Below are 25,904 nucleotides of genomic sequence, written 5' to 3'. Positions count from 1 at the left end.
GTGGTATTGCTCAGCAGGGCGAAGGGCTGGCTCTGGATGGGGCCTGTCTCCTTAGATCCTGCGGGTGGCCCCAGCTGGAGGGAGGGGCTGGCCTGCCCCAGGCTGGAGAGAATCATAGGGGAGATGCTAGGCAGCCAATCCCTGCCAGGACGAGCTGAGCTGTCCCAGGCCCTGCAGCAGGAGCTGGGTGGCTTTCTTTGCCGAGGGCATGTTGCTGCTGTCATCCCCAGGCAGGCTGAAGGCTCAGGCATGTCCCAGGGCCTAGTGTTCACAAAGCCCCCAGCCAGAGTTTGTACCCAACCCACTACACCCCTTTCTGCCCCCTGGAGACTGGCTTCCCGGGGCAAGGAGCTTGGCCTGGCAGGAGACCTCAGCCCCCATTTGGCCTGACACCTTGTGTGCAGCCTCCAGCAGAGCCCCTGCTCTAAGAGCAGCCAATGGCCTGGCGAGCTGTGCACCCCCCCGGCCGGCCGGCTCTGCTTACAGCAGGGTACAGCAATCGTGCCAAGCCTGCCCAGCTCCACTGAGGGTGGTTCAGCTCTGCCCCACCTTAGGCCCCCCACAGCTCTCTGGGTCCTCATCTGCTGCCTCCTGCAGCTTCCCAGCAGTGCAGCCAGGCAGGGCTTGGTGTAGCTATCCACTGTGGGGCCCAGGGCTGATGCAGTGTATAAGCCAGGGTACTGCTGAGTGGAGACCAGCCTGGAAGCTGGTTCGTGTCCCTGCCCTGGGCCTGGGGGAGCAGCCCCTTGCTGAGCTCTGCACCCCCTGCCCCAGCAGTCAGCTGGGCCATGCGTGGAGTGCGGCGGGTGGGAAAGGGAAGGGGAGAAGTGAACCACCCAGGGTGGTGCCTGTGTCGGGTGCCTGTGGGGAGTTTTATGGCTGAACATAAGAACGGACGTACTGGATCAGACCAAAGGTCCATCTAGCCCAGTATCCTATCTTCTGACCAGTGCCAGGTGCCCCAGAGGGAGTGAACCTAACAGGTAATGATGAAGTGATCTCTCTCCTGCCATCCATCTCCACCCTCTGACAAACAGAGGCCAGGGACACCATTCCTTACCCATCCTGGCTAATAGCCATTAATAAATTAATCTCCATGAATTTATCCAGTTCTCTCTTAAACCCTGTTATAGTCCTAGCCTTCATAACCTCCTCAGGCAAGGAGTTCCACAGGTTAACTGCACTGTGTGAAGAACTACTTCCTTTTATTTCTTTTAAACCTGCTGCCCATTACCTTCATTTGGTGGCCCCTAGTTTGTGTATTATGGGAACAAGTAAATAACTTTTCCTTATTCACTTTCTCCACATCACTCATGATTTTATAGACCTCTATCATATTCCCCTAGTCTCTTCTTTTCCAAGCTGAAAAGTCCCAGTCTCTCTTTAATCTCTCCTCATATGGGATCCATTCCAAACCCCTAATCGTTTTAGTTGCCCTTCTCTGAACCTTGTCTAGTGCCAGTATATCTTTTTTGAGGTGAGGAGACCACATCTGTATGCAGTATTCAAGATGTGGGCGTACCATGGATTTACATAAGGGCAATAAGAGAGTCTCTTATTAAGTATCCCCTTTTTAATGATTCCTAACATCCTGTTTGCTTTTTTGACCGCCTCTGCACACTGCGTGGACATCTTCAGAGAACTATCTCCAGTGACTCCAAGATCTCTTTCCTGATTAGTTGTAGCTAAATTAGCTGCCATCATATTGTATGTATAGTTGGGGTTATTTTTTCCAATGTGCATTACTTTACATTTATCCACATTATATTTCATTTGCCATTTTGTTGCCCAGTCACTTAATTTTGTGAGATCTTTTTGAAGTTCTTCACAGTCTGCTTTGATCTTAACTATCTTGAGCAGTTTAATATCATCTGCAAACTTTGCCACCTCACTGTTTACCCCTTTCTCCAGATCATTTATGAATAAGTTGAATAGGATTGGTCCTAGGACTGACCCTTGGCAAACACCACTAGTTACCCGTCTCCATTCTGAGAATTTACCATTAATTCCTACCCTTTGTTCCCTGTCTTTTAACCAGTTCTCAGTCCATGAAAGGACCTTCCCTTTTATCTCATGACAGATTAATTTACGTAGGAGGCTTTGGTGAGGGACCTTGTCAAAGGCTTTCTGGAAATTAAGTACACTATGTCCACTGGATCCCCCTTGTCCACATTTGTTGACCCCTTCAAAGAACTCTAATAGATTAGTAAGAATTTCCCTTTACAGAAATCATGTTGACTTTTGCCCAACACTTTGTTTTTCTATGTGTCTGACAATTTTATACTTTACTATTGTTTCAACTAATTTGCCTGGTACTGACGTTACACTTACCAATCTGTAAGTGCCAGGATCACCTCCACAGCCCTTTTTAAATATTGGTGTTACATTAGCTATCTTCCAGGCATTGGGTGCAGAAGCCAATTTAAAGGACAGGTTACAAACCATAGTTAATAGTTCTGTAATTTCACATTTGAGTTCTTTCAGAACTCTTGGGTGAATGCCATCTGGTCCCGGTGACTTGTTACTGTTAAGTTTATCAATTAATTCCAAAACCACCTCTAGTGACACCTCAATCTGTGACAATTTGATTTGTCATCTACAAAAGCCAGCTCAGGTTTGGAAATCTCCCTAACATCCTCAGCTGTGAAAACTAAAGCAAAGAATCCATTTAGTTTCTCTGCAATGACTTTATTATCTTTAAGTGCACCTTTCGTATCTCCAGGGGCCCCACGGAGTGTTTAGCACAGGGCTTAGTCACCTTTCAGAAGTGCTGGGCCGAGTCCTCATTTATTCACTCTAATTTAAGGTTTCATGTGCCAGTAATACATTTTAACATTTTTAGAAGGTCTCTTTCTATAAGTCTATAATATAGAACTAAACTATTGTATGTGAAGTAAATAAGGGTTTTAAAATGTTTAAGAAGCTTCAATTTAAATTAAAATAAAATACAGAGCCCCATGGACCAATGGCCAAGACCTGGGCAGCGTGAGTGCCACTGAAAATCACCTCACGTGCTGCCTTCAGCACCTGTGCCATAGGTTGCCTACCTCTGGTTTAGCAGCTTCCTGCTTCTGAGGGGGATGGGAGGGGCCAAGCAGAACCCATGGAGAGGGAGGTGGCCACATGAGCTGTGCTGGGGCCATTAAAGACCATGTGCCTCCTGCTGCAGGGCTAGTGGGGCAAAGGGGGACCTGGGGTCCTGAGCACACAAAGCCCCAGCTCCTCATGCTCCCAAGTTTTGGCTAGTTGAGTGAGAGGAACCTGGAGGGTTTCCCTCAGGGGCTCCCTACAGCACGGCTGGGGGGGGCACATGCAGCCCTTCTCCACATGGGGGCACTGCACTCCCCACAGCCAGCTGCGTTGCTATCCCCAGTGGCCTGTTTGTGGGCACAGAGCAGGCTCCGCTGGCACTGGCCAGCGGTTTGGCTAGGGCAGCACGAGCTGCCTGTCCTGGGCCACTCCACAGGGCTGGTACAAAAGGGCAGCCAGCAGCTCCTGCTCCCCTCCACACAGCCCAATAGCTGTCGAGCACTGCAGGAGGGCGGGGCCCGGCTGGGCTGTCACCAGGCCTCTGGGCTTTGGGGCCCAGGCAGCTGGGGGGGAGGGGGGGGAGGGAAGAGTGCTAGCTGGGCCCAGCTCCTAGCCCAAGCTGGGGCTGTGACTCCTACATGTGAGGTGGGGGGCCCAGGCCCTGAGAGAAGCTGGTTCCATGGGCAGCAGCACAGGCCCCCCAGATGGCTCTGTCCATGACAAACTGGTAGGTGTGCCAGGTGCAGCCAGCAAAGGCCTGGGCAGGGGGAGACTGGGGCAAGGTCATTTAGGGTCAGTGGAGTGCAACTGCTGCCCCCATTCACCTGAGTGCAGAGCTCAGGGCCATGCAAGCAGCAGCCACTCACCACAGAGCTTTGGGGCACCCACATAGGCAGCAGCTGCTTAGACCCCAGAGCTTGGCTCAGCAACCCAAGAGGAGGGTCCCCTCCTGTAGCAACTCTGCATAGATTCCCCCTCCTGCTCTGCTGCTCAGGCCCAGCCCGTAGTTTTACCTGCTGCCAAGGCGAAGGGGGGCAGGAGGGGGGAGGGTTAAGGCCCTGGCCAGCCTGCAGAGGGGCTTGGTGTAAGGCTCTGCTCTGGGCCAGGCACAGCTGGGCCCCAGAACCACAGACCCCCAGGGCTTCCCTTGAGCCTATGAGCAAGGCCCATCTCCAGCCAAACCAGCTCCTGTTACTCCCTGCCTCCAGAGTCCCGTGCTGAACTCAGGTGGGGGAGGGGCTCCAAGACAGACACACAGGACACAAGGGGTTAATTTATAATTATTACTATAATGAATTTACAAAAAAAAAAATACAGGCAACTGTGTTCAGTTTTGTACATTGCAGCCAGGCTTGGGCGGGGGCCGCTAGTTGCTTTGACTGCCGCTGCTTGGGCGTCGGGGTCCAGGGCTCCAGCAGGGGGATAAGGGGAGAAGCCGAGATACAGACACAGGCCACTAGCCCAGGGCCAGAGAGCTGAGCTCTGCCCCTCCAGGCGCCAGCTGGCCCCTCACCTCGCTCTGGGGCAGGTCATTGAGTTGCTGCCCTTTAAAAACAAGTTCGGGGTTCACCCCTTTCCAATCCAGGGTTGGTACAGCCCTGCCCCACAGGCCCCTGAGCACCCAGGTACTAGCCCCACAGGGCCAGGCACACCACTGCCCTGCCCCCGGGGCTCCAGGGGCCCCCTCCAGGCACAGGGCCAGAGGCCATGGCTACAGGAGGCTGGGGGGTGGCCAATGCAGGGGGTTAGTGTAGCACCATGAGGCAGCTGCTCTCTGGGCGGCGAGCTAGGGGCTGTGACTGGGACGCCCCCCTGGGGCTTTGGGGGGGGGGGCAGCCACACCCCTGCCTGGGCCAGAGCAAGCCGGACCTCCGCAGTGAGTCTGCACCAGGTAGGTGCCCATGGAGCAAGGGCAGAGCCAGCTGCACAGGGCCCCCTGTTGGAAGGAGCTTGGCCCCAACACGGCCCTGAACAGGGAGGAGCCTGGTGCCACCAGGGCTTTGCTGCAGGCCTCTCGGGGCTCCCACCCCTCCTCTGCAGCAAGGGCTGAGGGCAGCCATTGGGGCCTGGCAGTGGGTGCTGGATCTATGCGCCCCAGGCGGGCTCTCCTAGGGCAGGACCCAGGATCTAGCCTGGGACTAGAAGCCCCTTAGAGCCCTATCTACCCTCAGGCCAAAGCCCAACTCCCATGGGGTCGCTGCCCTCAGATCCCCTTGCTGGGCTCCCAAGGATTGCTAAGCAGGCTGGGGCCCCAGGGGCTCTGAGGGCAGCGGGGGGTTGAGGGCTGAGGCTGCCTGCGCAGAGCCGAGGGGCCCTGCCCATCCCCACAGGTGCAGGGCGCGGCCAGGGCAGCAGGGATCAAGGCCGGGCCTGGGGGCCATGTGCGCACAGATGAGAGGCTCGGAGGGGTCCAGCTGATGGGGGGAATGAGGGGGCTGCCCTGCTCCCCCAAGGAGGCCGGAAGCTGATGCAGGGAGGGCGAGGCCCTGGGGGAGGGCTGCTGCTAGCTGCCCTGGATTGGAAAGGAGTAACATAAGGGCACGCCTTGGCCGAGTTCCCACAACCACCAGCTGCACCTGCTGGCCCCGCACCTAGAACGTCTTGCGGTGGATGGCCCGCGCCCCGTCCTCCTCGTACTCCTTCTTCGACACCCACATCTTCTTGAAGGTGTCCAGTGAGGCCAGGATGGAGCCGCTGCAGGGGAGAGACAGAGTCACCAGGGGCTGGAGGCGCCTGCCCCACACACAGCCCTGCGGGGACAAGGCCCAGTGCCCAGCCAGCCCTGCAACCTGCAGGGGGTAGAGGGGCCTGCCCCTCTCCCTTTGAACAGAGCAAGTCTGTCCTGGCCCAGCATGGCTCCCTCCCACCCAGTCAGGGCTCCTCCTGGTCCCTGGGCCACGCAGAGGGCACCCCCCGCAGATCTAGAGGCACCGGAAAGCCGGGCAGGGCGGATCCCAGAGCAGACACCCAGGCCCTGGGGAGGACACTCACCCGATCCACGTGGAGTACAGTCGCTCCTGCGGGGCAGAGATCTGGAAGAAAGCAGAGGGTCAGCCCAGAGCCCAGCCAGTAACAGCCCCTCCCACCCCCCCCCGGAATGGGGCTCAGCACCTGGTTGATGGGACTGCCCTGTTGGGCACCCCCCATCACACAGCCCCACCAGGGCACCCCATCCTTGGGCCCACCCCGTTCACAGGGCGATTCCCTGGAGCCCCAAGCATCTGCACTGCCCCCGGATCTGGGGGGAGCTGATCCAAGCATGGCCCAGGAGGCTGCAGTTGGTTGGGGCTGTGCAGGGAGCTGTGCCCAGAAGAGTGCCAAGCTGTGGAGCAGGCAGGGGGTTGGACCTGCACACACCGTAGCTTCGTGTCCCGGGGGAAGCAGCGGTGCCAGGGGAATCACAGCAGGAGGGGCTGGCAGGGGGCAAGGGGATCCCTGGGCCGGGCCGGGCAGCAGGAGAAGGGTGCTGCGGGCGTCCCAGAGCGTCACCAATCCTCACCTTAATCTTGACATCCTTTGGGGCGAGTTTCTTCACCTCACTGAGCAGCCGGTCCCCAAACCCTGAAGGGGGAACACAGGCATTAACCAGAGAGCCCCTGACCTGCCCCCACCCCACAAGGGTCCCCGTGCACCAGCTGGAAATCTGGGCGCTAGGGCCGCCTCGAGGAGCCAGCCAGGCCACCCGCTTTCCGCAGCTCCCACTCCGGTGTGCACAGACCCTGGGCAGGGTAAGGGGCCCTGACTGATTCCACCCGGGAGCGCCAGGCACTACAGGAGGAGTGGTGCAGCCAGACCATTGCATGGCCACTCTCGGGCTCAAGGTCAGGGAGTCCCAGGCTGAGATGAGATCACCCTCTAGTGGGCAGAGCTAGGTCCTGACCTGGGGAGCACGCGACTCAGTTTCCCCCCCGAATGCTGAGGGGTTCCCTGCCTCCCCTGGGGACTGAGGGATCATCGCGGTTGGGAAAGGCAAGGGGTGTCGGGGCCCTCTCACCATGCTACCTGAGCCCATGGGGGGAGGGGAACGCTTCCCAGGGGGTCCTGATGACATCCTGCCTCCGTGGGGCAGAGCTTGTGAGCTCATCAGAGACCCACCCTCCTGGCTGCACTGTCCCTAGTCAAAGGGTCAGCCCTGCTGGACACTCTGGGAGGCCCCCCCATCAAAATTCCTCAGAGGGGGCAGAGGATCCCAGCACCCCCAATCCTGCAGCAGAGGAACTTCCCGGCCAGACCATGCACAACAGGCACAGTGCTCCAGGCTCAGCCGCAGGTGTCAGGGCAGAGGGTCAGGAAAGAAATGTCCCCCTACCAAGGCACCAGGCTGGCCAGGCCACGGGGCCGTGACCAGCCCCTGGGTGCTGTGCTGCATGGGCCGGGCCCTGCCAGAGGGGGCAGGCGCTGAAGTCCTTCGCTTGGGGCCGCACCTTTGAAGAGCGTGGAGCCGCCGGACAGCACGATGTTGGCGAAGAGTGTCCGCCGCAGGTCCATGTCGGATTTCTGGATGGCAAAGGCCAGGACCTCATGGATCCCTTCACTCTCGTCCCCAACCAGGTCCGGCTGGAAGAGCAGCTCAGGGGCTCGGAAACGGGCTGGGCCCACCTGCCAGAAAGCAACGTTAGCCCCGCACCGCAGGGTAACGGGGCCCCAAGGGGATGTGGCTGCAACTCCAGGGGGCTCACCGGCTCCTACATCTCTGCCTTGGTGGAAGCAGCCCCCCCAGCTGCCCCAGGATCCTAGGTGCAGCGTCACATGGAGCCAGCCCTCACGGAGAAGCTCTGGTCCCTGAGACACGGAGTGCCACCTGCCTGGGAGACCGCGCCACCTAGCCAGGCCCGGCTCCCGCAGCCCCCGCGCACAATCCACCAAACCGGGCACAGGTTGCTCCTGGCCAGCCAGCGCCCAGAGCCACCAGGGCATGGAGATCTGCCCCCACCCTAACACTTACCTCCAGCGTGCTCCCGTCCGGGAGGTTGTAGAGCACCTTCTCCGTCTCCAGCGCCTCGTCCTTCTGGGGGTTAATGGACAGGTAGCAGGCCCGCTGTGCCGGGGGAGAGCAGGTGAGAGGCCAGGCCAGGACTTACCCCTGCCCCACCACCCGCACCAGCCATGAGGCTCAGAGCCTCAGCCGGCAGGAACCCCAGCCTCCATGTCACAGACCAGCAGGGTCTTGCCCCAGGACCCCAGCAGGCCAGAGCAGAGTGGGGCTCCAATGCTGGACAGCGGCGCATCCCAGGCCCTGACCCAGGGGCATCCTGCAGTGAGCCCCCAGCCCCAGGGCAGCTCCCCCCATACCTCCTTTATCATCTTGACCACCTCGAACTCGGCCGAGGTGTGGAAGTCGTAGCCCTCCTTGCGCAGCAGCAGACGGAGGTAGCGCGAGACGTCCCGCCCGGCCACGTCCACCCGCATGATGGAGTGCGGCATGGCGAAGCCCTCATAGATGGGCACCGCGTGTGTGACACCATCCCCTGCATCCAGCACCACCCCCGTCGTGCGGCCCGTGGCGTAGCTGGAGCAGAGAGAGACACCAGGAACCCGTGAGCTCGGCCCTGCCGATGCTTTGGAAAGCGCCCAGCACGGTGATCGGCCCTTCCAGCCTGAGCGCACTGAGACAGCACATGCCTGGCAGGAAAAGGCTGCATCCCCCAACCAAGAGGCAGCCACCTCTGGGGGGTGACAGAGCAAGTACTGAACAGCACCCAGCAACGCGTTCCAGGCAGGACCTTCAGTACCCATGGCAGAGGGTCGGTCCCAGGACACTGGGGTGAAAGACGCTGCGGGTTCTGGGCCAATCACACGCAATCCAGGGGTGATTTCAAACCACCCAACAGGGCACACGCCCTGCTCCCTGCCACCCAGTGCCCCCTATCACTGTGCTGCCTGTGAGGGGAGAGTGCCCCGGTGTTCCCAAGGGCCCCCCAGCACTGCAGGGGGCGGTGCCCAGTACTCACAGGCTGAGGATGGCCTGCATGGAGATGAAAAGCGCTGGAACGTTGAAGGTCTCGAAGAAAACCTCGGCCGCCTTCTCACGGTTCTTGCAGGGGTTTAGGGGGGCTTCCGTCAGGAGAACTGGGTGCTGGGGGGCAGGACACCCATTTAGCCGAGATAGGGGCTCCAGTGGCATGGAAGGGGAGCCACCCCCCAGGCCGGTGGCTTGGTCCACAGCCACCCCCACCTCCGGCTCGTGGGCTGACAGATGCAGCCCAGGAAAGCGCCTCGTGGACAGGCCTGGGCAAGAGGTAACAGTGGCCCAGAGCCCGGGACCAGGTGTAGCTGGGGACCCGGCTGGCAGAGCTGAAGCCCAGGCCAGCTGGGGGGCCGGAGCCTCTCTCTTGCAAGTTGCCAGTTTAAACGCAGCCGAGACGAGGCGACTGAATTCACCTCCCCACAGTCACTCAGGGCCTGGGTGACACGAACTGGGGGGGTCTCAGCCCAGGTGTCCAAGTCACCACCCCCCCATTCCACTAGATAGCCCCTGGCCATTGACAGGCAAAGGATGGATCAGGAGAGAGACTGAACACAGCAGGGGAGCTGGGCCTGGTGCCAAAGGGCCGTGCTCACTCCAGGGTGGGGAGCCCAGCCCCAGGCCCTCACTAAGGGGATTGTATAGCCAGCGGATGGCCCCACGTCCACACCAGTGTTCCGCTCAGGTCCAGGGGACAGTCCCCAGGTCTCATGTCTAGCCTCAGCCGAGACACTGGCGCAGCAGCTGTGTCCATCCCAGAAACTCAGCCCTGGGCTGGTGGCAAGATAAGTGATGGGGGAGACCCCCGAGGGATCCGGCCACCCCGCCCCACAGCCCGTTACCTCTTCGGAGAAGGTCTGCAGCTGGTCTTTGGAGTACACGTACTGCCAGATCCGCTCCATGTCATTCCAGTCCCGGACGATGCCATGCTCCATGGGGTAGCGGATGGACAACAGGCCCCGGTGCTCCTGCCGGCAGAGGGAGCGACTGGACCCGGGTCACGACACACCTGGAGCGGGATGCCAAGGCAGAGAGGCCTCCCTGGCAGCACAGCGCCCCCTAGTGCCACCCTGGGGTGTTGGGGCCAGCCCTGAGGGGAGAGCGCCCCACTGAGCCCCTCACCTGCCCCCCAGCAGCACAGCGCCCCCTAGTGCTGCCCTGGGTGCCGGGGCCAGCCCAGACTGAGAGACGAGCACCACACTGAGCTCCTCACCCACTCCTGGCAGCACAGCGCCCCCTAGTGCTGCCCTGGGGTGCCGGGGCCAGCCCAGACTGAGAGACGAGCACCACACTGAGCTCCTCACCCACTCCTGGCAGCACAGCGCCCCCTAGTGCTGACCTGAGGCCAGCACTGATGCTGAGCCACCACCCCATTCCCGTGGCGAGGCTGCATGTGCGGGTCCTGGGAGGCAAACCCACTAAAGCCACTCTCCAGGCCTGGCAGCACCGCCGGGTGCAGGCTGCAGGGGAAGGCAGGCTGGCCAGGGGGAGCCCAATGGGAGACACTTTCTGCACAGCTCCCACAATGCACCTGGCCACGGTAGACAGGTGCATGTGCTTGGGGAACTGGCAACCTTTAACCCCAGCAGCTGCCAACTCCTGCCGTGCAGCTGGAGATCTGCCCCCTGCCTGTTCAACCTGTGCCTGAGGCGGGGGGGAAAAGGGGGCTGAGACCCCCAAGTGGCCGGAGGGGGCTGGGCTGCACCATTACCTCTGCTTTGGGGCCAATGAAGAGATCCCCCTCCAGCGCCCCCGCCATGACCCGGACGTGCTTTGGGCGCCCCACACTGGCGAGAGAGAGAGAACCAGTTAGTGGGGCTGCAGCTCACCCACCCCAAGGGGAGGAAATGGGCCTCGCAAGGAGCCGACAGACCCCACCCCCAACTCAGGGGGCAGGGGATGGGGTGAAACAGACAAGCCCTAGCCTAGGAGGAGCTGGCTGGCGTTAATCACTCACCAGTGGGGAGGGGGCACAGAGCAGGATCAGCATCTCAGGGATGACAGCGGCTCACAGGCAATGGACAATGAGAGCCTAACACGTACTGCCTCTGCTCCAGCGCCGCCCCCCAGACACATCCTGGGGGCACTGCATGCCCCTCCCACGCCACACCCTGGGTCTGGGCACAGCGCCCCAGCTGGCAGGGTGTGGCACACGGAGTTCTGGGTCAGGCAGCCGAGGGCAGGACAGCAGGTGGCTTCATTCACAGGGGCCTCGATCTGACCCAGTCTGGTCCTGGATCCCAGCAGGCCCCAGGAGGCCCAGCTCAGGAGGCTGGCAGAGGCGTCACGCTGTAACACACCAGCTCTTTCTGACACAGCCCTACGCTGGGCGGCAGAGAGGCAAACGCGTCAGGGGAAGTGCTGAGAGCCCAGCTGCGGGCACGGCCGTGGCTCTGCAGACACGGCTGCCCTTGGAGATCCCCACTCAGCTCTCGACAGAGAGGCTAGGAGGCCCCACCCCCCACCTTTTAGGGCCCGATGCTGCTCCCGCTGACTTGGCTGGAATCTGTGGGGTGACCCCGCTGCGGATCACTCGCCTGTGCTGAGATAATGACCAGATGCTGACAGCAAAACCCCTGTCCGGGTGGACATACTCACTAGTTTGGGAAGCAGTATTTCGGGATCTGGTCACCAGCAAAGCCAGCCTTGACAACCCCGGAACCCTGGGGAAAGCACAAACAGCTGTTCAACAACCCCTTTCCATGCACCTAGCTCAGCCAACATGAGTCCCAAGACTCTGAACGGGGACACTTAGAGTATGGCCAGCCCAGGGGTCAGGCTCCCTGCATGTCCCCCAGCAAGTCCTTTATTCCTCCTGGGTCTCAGCTGGAGAACAGCCCAGCCCTGCCCCAGGCATGAGAGGATGAACACATCAGAGATCTGAGGGGCCCAGCAGCCCCTCCGCTCACTCATTAAAGATGAAGCTAACGATGTTTCTCCAGCCAGGCAGTCTGCTTTGGGCACTTCACTCAGCTGAGATGAGGAAAGGCAACTCCTCAGTTTCTTTACTGCTCCTAGTCAATTTCACTTCTATGGCTCAGGGACCACAGCAGAATGCCGCAGCACCTGGGTCACCCCTTGTGACACTTCTCAGGGCTCCCTGAGGTGCCTGCTCACAGCAGGAGGGACCCTGGCCGTGCGCACCAGGGGAAACTCCCCCAAGGACACCCCACACCTTGTTCCCTGGCACCGCACGGCACAGCAAGCTGCTGCCTCCCTGGAAGCTGGGGACCCAGTCCAACACCCCCTTTGCACTGGACATTTCGCTGAGCCTCTGCGAAAACCAAACTGAGGCTAGAAAGTCCCAGAAAAGCCAGTGTAGGGCTAGAAACTAGAGCTGCATTATGTGTTTTCCTTTACCGGTAACCTCCAGCCCACACCGTCCATCTACCCGAAACCCCATGCGCCACAGCTCGGCATTAGCCGAATCCCTGCCCTGTGCCCTGGGTAGCTCACACAAGAAAGGAGTTCACATAATCGAGCAGACCCCCAGGCAGGACTAAGAGGAGCAGGGAGGGGGAGCCCCTGGCTGCAGGGGAGGCCCCCCTGCTGCTGTACGGCTGCTGGGGCAGCCCCAGTCACAGGAGTGAGTGACTGGGCCTGTGACAGCGAGGCTGGTTCCCTGTGCTGCTGCAGGACTGGTGACACCTGTCCTTGCAGGCACAAGGTGCAGGGCAGGCTGGAGTCTTGGTGGGGGTCTCATTCTGCCCCACACCTTGTGCCTACAGGCTACAGGAGCCACTGTCAGCCCTGCTGCCATGGGAACAAGTGAAGGGGGCCAAGCAGAGACTCCCAGCCAGGACTGGGAAGAGGAGGCAGATATGGCCCATGAGACCCAGCCTTCTGGCTGATCCAAACACTTGTTTAAAACCTACAAGCTAAACAGTTACTCTCGGGCTCAGTCATCCCAAGTCTGTCCCCAGGCCGAGCCGCTCCCTTCCCCCATTCTGTCCCCGGGCTGGGCCACCCCCCAACCCATCTTTCCCTAGGCCAGGCCTGGCTCACACTGTCAGCGACCACAAGAAGAGCCAAGTATCAGAGGGGTAGGCGTGTTAGTCTGGAGCTGTAGAAAGTGACAAAGAATCCTGTGGCACCTTATAGACTAACAGACGTATTGGAGCATGAGCTTTCGGGGGTGAATACCCACTTCGTCGGACACATGCAGTGGAAATTTCCACAAGAAGAGCTGTAAGTTCTGATAGGCCACAGCCCCACTCACGGGCCTGGCAGCATTCGTTCCCCTCTGCAGTGCCAGCCACTCCAGCAACGCGCTTTCCCAGCAGGTGGGTCAGTCACTATTCTCACTTCCCAAATGGGGAAACTGAGGCACTGAGAGGGGAAGCGACACACTCAAGGTCACGTGGAATCAGTGGCAGAGCCAGGAGTACCCTCCAAATCACAACAACATAAGACCGGCCAAACTGGGTCAGACCCATGGTCTATCTAGCCCAGTATCCTCTCTGCTGAAAGTGGCTGGTACCAGATGCTGCAGAGGGAATGAATAGAACAGGTAATCAGAAAGTGATCTGTCCTCTGTCGCCCATTCCCAGCTTCTGGTAGCCAGAAGCCTAGGAACACCCAGAGCCTGGGGTTGTGTCCCTACCCATCCTGCTAATAGCCTGTCACCCATGAACTTATTTAGCTCTTTCCTGAACCCAGTTATAGCCTGGGCCTTCACAACATCCTCTGGCAGGGAGTTCCACAGGTTGACTGTGCGCTGTGTGAAATGTTTCCTTTTGTTTGTTTTAAACCTGCTGCCTGTTAATTTCACTGGTGACCCCCAGTTCTTCTGTTATGTGACGGAGTAAACAAGCAAAGACCATCTTTGCCCTGCTGAGGGGGTCCCGCCAGTGGAGCTGGCTAAAGACAGAGGTTTTCTGCAGCTGCAGACCCAGGGCTGGCTGCACCCACCGGAGGAAGACAAACCTCACAGCACTCAAGCCAAGCCTGCGCTGAAACTCCTTTTGAATGAGGAGGTTAAGCTGAATGTTGCCTCTCCTCAGCAGCAGCCGCTGCAAAACCCCACTGTAAACCCAGCAGGCAGCAGCCACCAGGGAGGGGCACGGTCACCAGAGGCCACTTCTCTCCTGCCAACCTCCCAGGAACGGTTCCAAAATCCATCTCTGGCTCGTCAGCTTCTCCTTGCCCCATTACAAATGATTCACAGCATGAGCAAGCAAGAACTCTTCCCTAGCCACACCCTTAACACAGGCACAGTGCAAATCCAGTTGTCCAACACCTTCTGTGCACAGGAACACACGGACAGCCACACTTCCAAAGCAAACCAGCCAGAATTAGCCTGCTCTGTGTCCCCACCGTCACATGCAAAGGAGAAAACAGGCATGTGGTACGCTACAGGCAAGAAGATCTTCACCCCAGCTAGTTGACATGGAGACGTCTGGGGTCTTTGTTTGACACAGATAAGTTTGTCACCCTGTCTTGTAGCCCCCAGGTGTTATAGAAGGCTATAAGGATTAGACGCTTTAGAGTAAGGCTTGGCTGGATCTAAACACCCGACGCATTGTAACCCAGAGCCTTTGGATCCACAGAGGGAGAAGATCGAATGAAAGCTTCTCTAAAGCAGAGTGCAGCTGGGTCTCCAGAGCTGCAGATACGTGGGGCCCAGACTCAGAAGCAGGGACACATCAGCGACTGCTGCTTCAAAAGTCTGGCCAGATTTTTCTAGCCAAATTCCATGACTCTCACCCGGGGCAGCTCTGGAAGAAGTCATGTGCGGAGTCACACACAGCAAAGAGCTGCTAGCAACAGGAGAGCAGAACCCATTCAAAAAGCGAGGATGGTTCTAAGCCAAGGGACCAGCCACACAGAAGCGAGAGAACTGGACGGAAAAGTTAGTTCAGCTTAATCAACTCTTCAGCTGCAAGAAGAAATGCCCCAAGGTGACAGCACAGGGAGAAGGGTGTTACACTGCCACAGAGTAAGGGACCCTCCCACCAGCAGCTGGATGCTTAGGGGTGCCAGGGGGAGCAGCATGGACAGAAAGCCCTAGGGCCCCGGCTGTGGGTCTCCTAGAGAGCGGTGCAATGGGGTATTTTGAGAGGCAAGCGGCGGTGCGGCCTGGGGGAGGCCGTGGGGCCTCCTGCGAAGTGGTCCTCAGCACCGAGGCCTTGGTGAGCCTGTAGGGCAGGGATCTGGGGCTGACACAACGAGGCCTTTCAGTGCAAGGCGCTGTACGCGAGAGGGGGGCACCAACGTGCTGCGAGGCAGGCCGGCGAGTGGCGGAAACGTGACAGCGACAGGAGATTCACTAACACCGGGGGCTTCAGGCTGCAGCCGGCGCTGGTGAAAATCCCCCCGCGCCTTCCAGCGCAGCCCCGGGCGGCCGCGAGTCCCACAGCGCGCGGGGCAGGGGGGGCGCGGCGGGCCATTCAGACACGCTACGAGCCTCCCCGCCCCCCCGTGCCCAGCGACCCCCCCGCTCCACCCCCACAGCCCCCCCTGCCCGCGCGCCGGGCTCACATTGTCGATGACCACGGGCTGGTTGGCGATGATGTCGTAGGACTCCATGGCCGGGCGGGGCGGGGCGGGGCCGCCGGGCGGGGGACGCTCCTCCGGTTCAGTCACACTCGGCGCCGCCGCCCCGCAACCACCCACCCTGCGCAACCAAACCGGCCCTCGGGAGCCGCGCAAGAGGCGGGGCCCCGCTCAGCCAATCGACGCCTCCCTTGGGCCCGAGTGACAGGCGGAAGGTGAAGGGGGCCCGGGAGAGGCGGGGCGACAGGTTTGACAGCCGACCAATGGAGCGCGGCGTCGGAGGCGGGCCTTCCGCATCAAGCCTGGTTGCCCTGCTTGGGGAGAGTGATGTCATGGCTCTGTTCTCGCCCCGCCCCGTGGCTTGGAGGGTAGGGATGGAGAGGCGTGTGCGCATGTGCGACCCACCTCCTCCTCCACCTCTTCCCCTGGGGGGAGGAGCCGCTGTCCCTTTGCATTGTGGGTATCAGGTATTGGCTAGCGCCTACTAGCAGGAGCTGGGTGGTGAGCTAGGCCCAGGGTCTGTGCTGGGATCTCAGCCTAGGCGGTGCCAGGGCTAATGGCCGGATCCCAATGGCAGGAGGTGGGGTGGGGGGTCTAACTAGATGACCATGGTGGTCCCTTCTGGTCTACAAGTCTATGAGCCTAAGGCTATCCCACCTCCACACACATCAGGGAGCAGAGTCTGCCTTTCTGTTCTGTATTTGTACAGCCCCTGCTATGATGGGTTCCTGCTCCATGCCTGTACCCGGCGATGGCTAGGCACCACAGCAATACAAATCAATTATAACTACTGTGTGAGCAAAGCAAGGCCCTACACTTCTTCACTGCCTGTCACCAACAATTATGTGGTGTTACTGTGCTCTGTTAAACGTCTGTTGCGTTCCACTCCAGAGGTGGCTGCATTTCAGTATACAGGTTGCAATGCACTTAAGGGTGGAACACAATATAGAAATATAAGCTATTGTTCTAATACCTTCAGCCAAAGGGCAAAGACTGGAAACACCAGCCGGCTCTCTGTTTATTTTCTAGGTGGGTCCATAGGTGAGAATTAATCATAGTGTATATTTCCTGGAGCACAGACAGAAGAGACCTTTCCTGCACTGGTCCTAGCTGGGGGGATGGGACCTCATCTGTCTTTTCTATCGCTCCTCCTCTGATTCCTCATCCCAGACTTGCATGTCCTCCTTCCCAGAGCAAGAGATCACTGGGTGCCCGCCAGAGGTGGCAGCGCTGCTGGCCTGGGAAGTCCATGGTAGTTTCACAGTAAAGCCTTGGTCCTGCAAGCTCCTCCAAGTGAGCTCACCTTTGTGCAGAACAGTTCTCAGGATCGGGGCCTAACCTGGGAAAGTTTTTAAAGTGTCATGGGGTAGAAACAACAGGGATCTCTGGGAGCTAGTGATCAAGTTCCCAGCACACCTTTCTCCATCCCATAATACCATCCACAGCTTATAATTTTTGCACCTTTTTTTAGTACCCGCGTGGTACGTCTCACCATCCGCCATCTCAGCCAGCAGCATGACACCCACAGAACACTTGATCGACCTTGTGAACAGTGCAAACACTGCACGCTCACTTCTGGCTTTGCAGACCCACAGGACGTCCCGCACCAATGGGGGCCATGATGGTGTCTTCCGGGACCATCTGTGAGGGATGTCATGGGAAACAATTCAAGTTGTGGGTGGCTGTTCAAAGCGGGCCCGGAAATCGAGCACCGACAATGGGATCGCAGTGTGATGCAGGCTTTGGTGTGAAAGGCCTGAACCGGGTGCCATACTCATCAGACAGGAAACTGGGCTGCAAGTGAAGTCCATGGCGGTTTTGCCGTCACTTTCGACCGGTGATACAAACAAGCGATGTCTGCGCCAGGTGCCATTCCAGCCAGGGCACAAGCCTGGCACTGTAGGGGCCGTGTGGCCTAATGGATAGTGCACTGAGCTGGGCCTGGGGAGCGCAGGCTTCAGGTCCACGCTCTGCCACCTTGCCTGCTGGGTGACCGTGGTACCTCTTGTAGTGCCTCAGTTTCCCCATCTGCAAAACGGGCATAAAGCTGCTGACCGGGTAGAGCTGTACAGGCGGCACCCACACAAGAGCCAGGTGGAATTAACCCTCCTACCCGCGGCCTTAGACGGGCGGGGCTGTGCGCGCCCTGCCCTTGTTCCGGGCCAGACCCGGGCTTGTTCAGAATCAGGGCGTGCCGCCCTCCGGGGCGGGCTCAAGGCTGGGCCGGGCTAAGCTGTGCCAGAGCCGGGAGCGGGAGGAGGCGCGGCGCAGCGGAACGGCTAGGGGAGAACCGCGACCCGACCCGGCCCAGCCCAGCGGCAACGTCCCGCGGATCCCGGCTGGCTGCGCGCTCGCTCGGGCCGGGGGCCGGCGATGGCGTGAGCGGCCCGCCCGGGGGTGTGAGCGGCGCGCCCGCCATGGCCGAGCCGGCCGAGGAGAGGTGAGCGCTGGGGGTCACTCCCCGGCCCGGCCGGAACCGCCCGGGCCGAACCGAGCCCGCCCCGCCCCAACCCCCGTGGCCGGAACCGAGCCTGGCCGGGCTTGAACCCCCACCGCGCCCGAGCCCGCCCCCCCCCCCAAGGGCTGGAGCCGGCCCAGGGCCGGATTAACCTTTTATGGGCCCTGCACCAAACAGATTTGTGGGGGCGGTGGGGCTGTCGGTCCCCGGAGCGAGGGGCCGGCCAGGGTGAAGGGAGGGGGGGCTGCCCCACCCAGCCCAGGGCACTAGTTACAAACCGAAAGTTACCAGATGTCCAGTGGCCTGCCTGGCCATGTGCTGCTAGCGTGTCCCTTCCCCTGGCAGGCGGACCCAGGCTGTGCCACACAGCCCCCTCCCCCAACCCAATATCAGAACGCCCCCCCATTCCCTATGGCCAGAGCCCCCCCGACCCTGCCAGAAATGCCCAGCGCCCTGTACACCCCCCCCACAACCTCCACTCCCTAGTGCCCCAACACACAGATCTTCCCCCCCCATAGCCCAGTGACCCCCCAGAGACCCACTCCCCCACCCCCTGCTTCCCAGGCGCGCTCACCAGCCCACTGGGGGGTGACTGTGTCTGCTGGGCTGAGCAGCCAGTGCAGCCAGGGCTGGTCCCGGGGCAGGGAATCACTCCGGCCCCTCAGGAGCAATGGGATCTGACAGGCCAGGGCCTGTCCTGGCCGGGCTCCTTCAGGACCCATTTGCCTGGAGGGGCCCAGCTAAGACCTGCCAGGCTTCTGCACCAGTCCCAGGCAGCTCAGCTCTGGGGAAACAGGCCAGGCCCCACGGGTGATGGGAAGCAGAGAGGCCCGGAGCCGGAGGTGCCCTGGGGTCTGGCCAGGGGGCAGAGGGGAGCTGGCGGGTGGGGCCAGGGGGCAGAGAGGAGCCCTCTGCTAGTGGGTGAGCAGGCCGAGAGGAACAAGTGGCTGCCAGGGTCTCAGGACGCAATGTGAGCAGAGCAGGCCGGGGCCCCTTCTGAGCATGGGGCCAGCTCCACGGAGCCACTGGTCCCATTGTAAACCCAGCACTGGCCCGGCCCGATCTCCCTGTGGAATGTTCCCCTCTTGCCGCCACCCCTGCCAGCCTCCCCCTTTGGCCTGGCTGTGGGGGCCCTTGGGACGTGGGACAGGGCTGGGTCCCACCTGCCCTGCACTGAGCCTGAGCCCTGGCAGGATCCGGATGGGGGTGGGACTGAATGATTCTGGGGGGGGAACCTGGCAGTTGAGAGGCACTGGGTCCCCTAGGGATCCCCCTTCTCTGGGGTGGGGTGGCCCAGAGTTTGGCCCTGCCCCCCGGGTCTGCATGGGTCCCTGGGGGTGCCTGGCTCCCTGATGCGTTCTTTGCTCTCCAGGCACTGCTGGGTCTGCTTCGCCACAGAGCACGAGGACCGGGCCGCCGAGTGGGTCTGCCCTTGCCGCTGCAAAGGCTCCACCAAATGGATCCACCAGGCCTGCCTGCAACGCTGGCTGGACGAGAAGCAGAAGGGCAACAGCACGGGCAGCGTGAGCTGCCCACAGTGTGGCACTGAGTACCGCATCGTCTTCCCCAAGCTGGGTGAGTGCGGCGGGGGGCCTGGGTCCACAACAAGCCCCTCTGGGTCCTGGCCAGGACTTGGTTTGCCTGGGACCGTGACCAGGGGCACCAGGAGACGGGGTTGATGGGGCGAGTGGGTGTGAAGGAGTTAATGAGGGGCAGAGTGAGGGTGTCTGGAGAGGCTTTGCCTGGAGCACAGAGGTTGACACAATGCCCTGGCATGTCCCTAGCTCCTGACCTTGTGCTCCACCCACTAGCCTGTAAGGCCTGTGAAATTTCTGGCTGTGGCCTGGTCTGGCCTGGTGGGGAAGGGCTGAGAGCCCTGGGATCCTGCCTGTGAGCAGGTGGGGGCAGCCCTCGTCCCTGGGAACTGTCTGGAGCCTCCTCCGTGGGCGGCTGTCCCAGGGAATACAGGGGTGTGTGTGTGTGTATGTGGCATGGCCTGAGTTTCTGATCTCCCTGCAGGGCCCCTGGTGTATTTCCTCCACCAGGTGGACCAGATCCTGTCCAGAGCCAGCCCCTTCGCCATGGCCGGCATTGTGGTGGGGACGGTGTACTGGTCAGCTGTCACCTATGGGGCCGTCACGGTGATGCAGGTAATGATGATGCAGATGGGGGGTCACCAAAGGGGGCTCGAGCTGGGCCAGGGCTGGTTCTTCCGCCAGGCTCCGGAACAGAGGCAAGAACACTGGAGCGACTGCACCCATGGGTGCTACTGGGTGCCAGGCTGGCTGTGTAGGGGCACAGCTAGGGCCATGCAGCTGGTGTGGGCAGGGTGCTGTTAGGAATTGGCCTGAGAAGGCAATGCGGTGCCCATGCTGCGGGGGTGTGACTGGCCCGGCCAGTGCAGGGACCCCAGCTCTCTGCATGCACTCTGAGCCGCCTCCTCCCCCGCTGCAGGTAGTTGGCCATAAGAAGGGGCTGGATGTGATGGAGCGGGCAGACCCCCTCTTCCTGCTCATGGGACTGCCCACCATCCCCGTCATGCTGGTACTGGGTAGGCTCATCCGCTGGGAGGACTACGTGCTGCGTGTCTGGCGGAAGTACTCCAGCAAGCTGCAGGCCCTGCAGGCCCTGGTGCCAGGTGCGGGGCATCGCCGGTGGGGTGGATGGGGGCTCTGGGGCTGCCCTGGTGGTGCTAGTGGGTGGGCAGGTTGGTGAGGGGTTGGGCATGGCTGCCACTCAGCTGAGGCAGGGACAGGCTGGCAGCAAAGGGATTTAAGGGGGCAGAGCCGTGGGGGGAGGGGAAGCTTAGCAGCAGCACTGTCAGCTGGTGGCCTGGCAGGGGGAGGAGAGACAGTGACAAGGGGCAGAGTGCTGGTGGGGGCAGACACTGGGGCCGAGGCAGGTGGTGTGGGGAGCGGTTCAGGTCTGAGCCCCCCAGCTGGGTGGCAGTAACCGTTCACTGCCTCAGTTTCCCTTCCCATTTCCCCAGGGATTGGGCGCCAGGTGTCCCCAGGGCTGCTGGCCGAGTCCCGCCCCCAGAGCGACCACCTGTCCCTCTCACGAACGCTGTGCGGGGCCCTGGTGTTCCCCACCGTCGCCAGCCTGGTGGGCAGGCTCCTCTTCCGGCGGGTGGACTCCAGCCTGCAGCGCACCATCCTGGTGAGTCCAGGGCCGGGCTGTGCCAGCCACTGCGAGGCGCCCATGTGGGGCACTGCCCAAGGCGCCTGGGCTGAGTCTCCAGCAAGTGCAGCTCATGCCCTATGGCAGCTGAAGCCTCCCAGCCCGAGAACCCCAGACACAGGGAGTCCGAGCTCAGAAACCTCGGCGGTCTGTGATCTGCTCACTGCCATGGAAACGGCAGGCTAGCCCTGCACCACTGCCCACACGGCTTGTGGGAGCACCGGTGCTGCGGGTCAGGAGTGGGGGGCACTGGCAGAGCTGAGTGGGGACTGCAGGGCTGGGCTAGCAGGGGGTGTGGATCAGGGCACCAGCAGAGCTCCAAGGGGGAGCCCTGTCCCTGGTGCTCATTGGGGGAGGGAGCTGGCTGAGGGGCTGTGGTGCTCGGGATGCCCAGAGCCATAGGACTGGCACAGCAGCTGGCGTCATCTCCTCCCCTCCTCCGCAGGGAGGCATCACCTTTGTGGCCATCAAGGGGGTGCTCAAAGTCTACTTCAGACAGCAGCAGTACCTGCTCCAGGCCAACCGGCGCATCCTTGACTACCTGGAGCCGGGCCCAGCGCCCCTGGACGAGGACAGCAGCACCGAGGGCAACCTCAGCTAGGCCTGGGGCCTGGCCCCTGCTCGCAGCTTCTTGGCCCGTGTGTCGGGCCGTGCCCTGCAGTCACAGCCTGGGGACAGAGCCCTGCCCTGGAAGGCTGTCTCCTAGCCCTGGCCCTGCCCCCTTTATAAATAGCCACTGGAAATATAAACCTTGTTTGAACAGCGCAGGATGTGTCTGGGCGTCGTTCCGGGGAGCGTGTGTGTGTGTGTCTCCCCTCCCACCCGCGGGAGCTCCCTGATACTGCGTGACTTGATCCTCTCCCTGTCTTCCACAGGCATGTGGAGCTGGGAGCGTTGGCAAGGGGGCTATCCTGGGAGCTTGGCCCCTCAGTGTCCCCTGGCTTGGGAGAGCTGTGAGCTGCTGCCCCTTGGGCCATGCAGATGTCCCCACAGTGTCTGGGCACCTGGCACCAGTCCGGTTATCGGCAGGGCTGGTGTCTCCCTTTTCCTCTGGCCTCATGGGGCTTCCTGCGGCCGGGAAGGGGTTTTCTCTCCACCTCCCTGAGCAGGGACAGATCCGTCCCTGACCCCCCACGTCCCCAGAGCAGGGGTGCTCTGCCATGCGGGGTGAAGTGTTCACCCCCCGGCCTCTGTACCAAGCTCCCTGGGGTGGAGCAGGGAATCGAACCTGGGACTGCTGCATCCTAGACTGGGGCCCTGCCCCTGCTGTCCCCTCCAAGCTTGTGTGCTGACTCCCCCGGGCCCTGCGGCTGATGCAGGCCTGAGCCTGGATTGTCCTGGTGCCCATGTTTTTGTCTGCCACCTTTCCCGGGTGCTTTACGGCTCCTTTGCTGCGGCTTGAGAGGTGCCACAACCGCTCGCTACGTTGGCTGCCCTGTTACCACTGGGGGAGCCCCCTGGCATTTCTCCTCTGCTCCCCTAGCTGGATGGTGTGAGCCGGGGCGGCGGAGCTGGGAACAGCCCCTTCCAGCAGCCCACAGACACCCGCTGAGGGGCCACAGGTGACTGGGCTGCCCTGCGTGAGCTCCCTTCACACCCTGGAGGTGGGTCTCAGCCCTGTGAGGCCGTGTCTGGGGGATACTTCCTGGGGGCTTCGAGCAACCCACAGTGGATGCCTGGCACAGAGAGCCCGGCATGGAGCAGCTGTCAGGCTGTTCTGCTGGAGGTGCTGGGGAGCAGTGTACAAAGGGCTTTGCTGGCCAAGTGAGGGGAAATGCAGCTCCTGCGGGGTGGGGGGCAGCCGCCCCCAGCTGTGTCCAGGGGCTGAGCCCACTGGCCATGCGTCAATCCTAGCCCAGGCCAGGGGGCCCCAGCACGGTGCCCTCTCCCAGGAGCGGCAGCTTTTAATCCCGGGCGTGGGATGAGGTGGGGGGCGAGTCTCTGTCCTGCTCGCTGGGGTCAGACTGGGCTCTGCGCCCCCTCACGGGTCCCACTCTTCCTCCAGGTTGAGCCCTCAGTGCCCCAACAGCTTCCCATAGCCCATGCTGAACTTCCACCTTCCCCCCACCCCCATGTCCTGTGTCCGCCAGTTGGGGAGATGCTGAGCGGTGGGTTCAGTTGTCAGGTTTGATGTCCCGGGTGTGGGATTTGCCATCGTCTGGAGTCTCCACGGCTATGGAGATCAGGCCCCCTAAGGACACCTGGGTGCCACTCACACCTGTGTCCTAGCCTGCTCCCAGAGGAAACAGCCCTTCCCCGGCTAGGGAACAGTGCAGCAGCTAGGGGAAACTGAGGCACACTGGCTTCATAAAAATATTACAGAGAATTCTCACTTCCTCCCAGCCCCTGACCTCCAGACTTTGCTGCCTCAGTCTGGGAGCCAAGAGGCTGCCCGGCAGTTCAGAATCCCTGGGGCATGGGGGGAGGGTGATCTGGGGGCCCCATAACACACCTGGCCCCTCTAAAGGGACTTGGAGTCATGTCTCTGGGGTGCCACCACCTGTTCCCCTCCACTCACAGCACGGGACATATTTCCCCCTCCGCTGGGGACAGTTGCCCTGAAGAGCCAGGGCTCTCCGCAGCAGGGGCCACCCGGGTGTGGTGGGATCCCATGGCAACGACTGTCCGTCCCATTGCCACGCTGCCAGCCGGCTTTGAGCCCAGGGACGCCGGGTGGGGGATAGGCCTATGTGCGATGCCAGCTGGCAGATTCACCGACCAGCCACTAGAGGGCACCGACCAGCGCGTGCCTAGTGCCAGTTCCGCTGGCACATGGGGGTTACCAGAACCTAGTGTGGTACAGGCCAGAGACCTGCCCCCAGTCATTCCTGGGCAAGTCTGCTAGGAAACCAGCTCTTGATTTACCATGTCCAGGGCGGGGAACCCACAGGCCGGGGAGTCATCCCAAGGGGTTGTTCCCCTCCCAGCCAATAGTTTGCACCCTAGTTTTAGTCTAAACTTCTCTAGCTCCATGTTCGGGCCCCAGACGGCGTTTGGCCTTGGCAGTGTGGGGCGAAGAGCCCTTTCACAGGGTGTGTGAAGCAGGAGCAGTCGCCTCCTGGCTGTGCTGACCCCGAGGGATTTCCTGGAAAGCCGAAGGGATGGCTGGAGCCACCAGCTCCCCGGTGAGCTGGTGGCAGAGGGAGCATAGGCTAGTGGTTTGATCAAAACTGGGAGGGTTTTTAAGTCACTGGCCTCTGAAGCGTCGGGGTGGTGCCAGTTGGAGACGGCCAGTGGGGAGGGCTGGTCTCTGGTGGCACCGAGCTCTCGCTGTCTCAGGCGTGTGGCTGGCCGGATCTGGCTCACGCCCTAGGTCTCGCTGGGGGCCTGTTTCCCCCAGGTCGGATGCAGGGACCTTGGGGGCTTGTCACCTTCCTCTGCAGTGTGGGGGGTCAGTCCCTTGCCAGGTTGTCTGGGTGTGTCTCACTTCATCATCTCTGCCACTGCGGGGCACCAGGCACCTCAGTTCTAGGGCACATGCCAGCCCAGGCTCCTGAGGGCTGCGGTCTTTGGTTGGTGGGTGTGTGGGTGCTGCTGGGGTCAGACTGGTTGAACTGGTCCCTTCTGATCTTGACCCCTCTGACTCTGACCTTGCTGCACTATGTGGTCTGGTCAGAGTGGGAGACCCAGGCTCTGTTCCATTCACTGCATGGCCTTACTCCATGCCTCAGTTTCCCCACCTCTAACATGGGGATAGCATTGACCTACCTCGAGAGGATCAGTGGATGAAGGTGAGGGAGATGCTTTGAGATCCTCAGAGGAAAGTGATTGGAAAAGGCCAGAGGATTATTACAAAGCAGGAGGCACTTAGAGCCCTCAGCCATGCTGAGATTTCCCCACCTTGGAGTCCCACGTCTCCTCCCCTGGGAAGCTGCCCGCAAGGCCCGGCCCCCATGCCCTGACAGAAAGCGGAGGCTGGTGATGGAACAGGAGTAGGGCCGGATGGCCCAGTGGGTGCACCTGGGAGACCCTGCATCAGTTCCCAGTTCTCCCTCAGCACCTTGGCCATCGCTTCGGACGGCTCTCAATGGGTGTCGAACTCCCACTGATGCCCCTCAAGCCCTTGTGATTCAGGCTCTCTCCATGTCAGCTGCCTGCAGGGTCCAGGGGAGGGGTGAGGCAAGGTGCCCAGCTCCTGGGGTCAGGGAAGTGCCTCAGAGAGACATGCCAGGCACATAACCCAACGGGGCTTATGCCACTGCAGGGGAGGGAGTGTTGTCTAGTGGATAGTGTGCACTGCCCAGGGAGGGGCATTGGCATGGCCCGTCCATACTGACGGGGGTTGGACCAGCCTGGCTGTGGGGGACGCCCCATGGGATCTGAGGCAAGGCTGTCGGGCAGCTTCCTGGCACAGCCGCCTGAGGCCCTGGGCTGCCTTGCTCGGGGTGTCCGGCTGGGAAAAGGGACTCAGGCCTATGGCCCTTTGAACTGGGCTGGTTACGCAGGCCCAGCGAGGAGCCCGGAACAATTGCCTGCCACCCTCCAGCCCACTTCAATCCCTTGTCCCCCCCATCTCCCACCTATTTCCTAGCTCCTATTTCCAGCTGGCCCTTGGCAAGGGAAAGCAGAATGCACGGTCGCTATGGAGACGGCACTGTTTCCCACCGTTTCCCTGACAACCCTCACTATGGAGATGGGAGGTTCTGGTGGGACCACGGCTGGCTGCATCTCCCAGCAGGGCTGGGGCTGGGTTCTCTGCAGCGGGGGGCACCTGGGTGTGGTGGGCCCCCATGGCAACTACATGGGCACCATGGCAACCTCTCCCCAGGCCTGGGT

At 61.1% G+C, this 25,904-nt stretch overlaps 2 protein-coding genes across 2 annotated transcripts; one reads left to right on the top strand and one right to left on the bottom strand.

The window, feature by feature from the left end:
• Window positions 1-4,299: 4,299 nt before the first annotated feature.
• Window positions 4,300-15,612, bottom strand: ACTR1B (actin related protein 1B). Its single transcript, XM_030551813.1, has 11 exons — window positions 15,476-15,612; window positions 11,594-11,658; window positions 10,707-10,782; window positions 9,838-9,963; window positions 8,982-9,106; window positions 8,323-8,539; window positions 7,976-8,068; window positions 7,455-7,629; window positions 6,530-6,591; window positions 6,022-6,062; window positions 4,300-5,724 (listed from the first exon to the last, which is right to left on the bottom strand). Exons 1-11 carry the CDS (start codon window positions 15,521-15,523, stop codon window positions 5,622-5,624), a joined length of 1,131 nt encoding a protein of 376 aa, XP_030407673.1. The 5' UTR covers window positions 15,524-15,612; the 3' UTR covers window positions 4,300-5,621.
• A 141-nt stretch (window positions 15,613-15,753) lies between these two features.
• Window positions 15,754-21,893, top strand: LOC115645001 (E3 ubiquitin-protein ligase MARCH5-like). The gene is made up of 8 exons (XM_030549415.1): window positions 15,754-15,858; window positions 17,616-17,785; window positions 17,841-17,930; window positions 19,321-19,523; window positions 19,968-20,098; window positions 20,403-20,586; window positions 20,938-21,107; window positions 21,574-21,893. Exons 1-8 carry the CDS (start codon window positions 15,754-15,756, stop codon window positions 21,727-21,729), a joined length of 1,209 nt encoding a protein of 402 aa, XP_030405275.1. The 3' UTR covers window positions 21,730-21,893.
• Window positions 21,894-25,904: the final 4,011 nt, after the last annotated feature.

The sequence above is a fragment of the Gopherus evgoodei genome, chromosome 2, assembly GCF_007399415.2.
Source record: "Gopherus evgoodei ecotype Sinaloan lineage chromosome 2, rGopEvg1_v1.p, whole genome shotgun sequence".
NCBI lineage: Eukaryota > Metazoa > Chordata > Testudines > Testudinidae > Gopherus > Gopherus evgoodei.
This window is presented reverse-complemented; position numbering and strand designations above follow the sequence as displayed.

Excerpts from the sequence above, each read along its gene's own strand:
- ACTR1B (XM_030551813.1), bottom strand. The coding sequence starts at position 15,523 with ATGGAGTCCTACGACATCATCGCCAACCAGCCCGTGGTCATCGACAAT. Across the intron at positions 11,659-15,475 it reads AGCCCGTGGTCATCGACAAT|GGTTCCGGGGTTGTCAAGGC; the intron begins GTGAGCCCGGCG and ends TGCTTTCCCCAG. Across the intron at positions 8,540-8,981 it reads ATGCAGGCCATCCTCAGCCT|CTACGCCACGGGCCGCACGA; the intron begins GTGAGTACTGGG and ends TCTCTGCTCCAG.
- LOC115645001 (XM_030549415.1), top strand. The coding sequence starts at position 15,754 with ATGGAGCGCGGCGTCGGAGGCGGGCCTTCCGCATCAAGCCTGGTTGCC. Across the intron at positions 17,786-17,840 it reads ACGGCTAGGGGAGAACCGCG|CTCGCTCGGGCCGGGGGCCG; the intron begins ACCCGACCCGGC and ends GCTGGCTGCGCG. Across the intron at positions 21,108-21,573 it reads GCCTGCAGCGCACCATCCTG|GGAGGCATCACCTTTGTGGC; the intron begins GTGAGTCCAGGG and ends CCTCCTCCGCAG.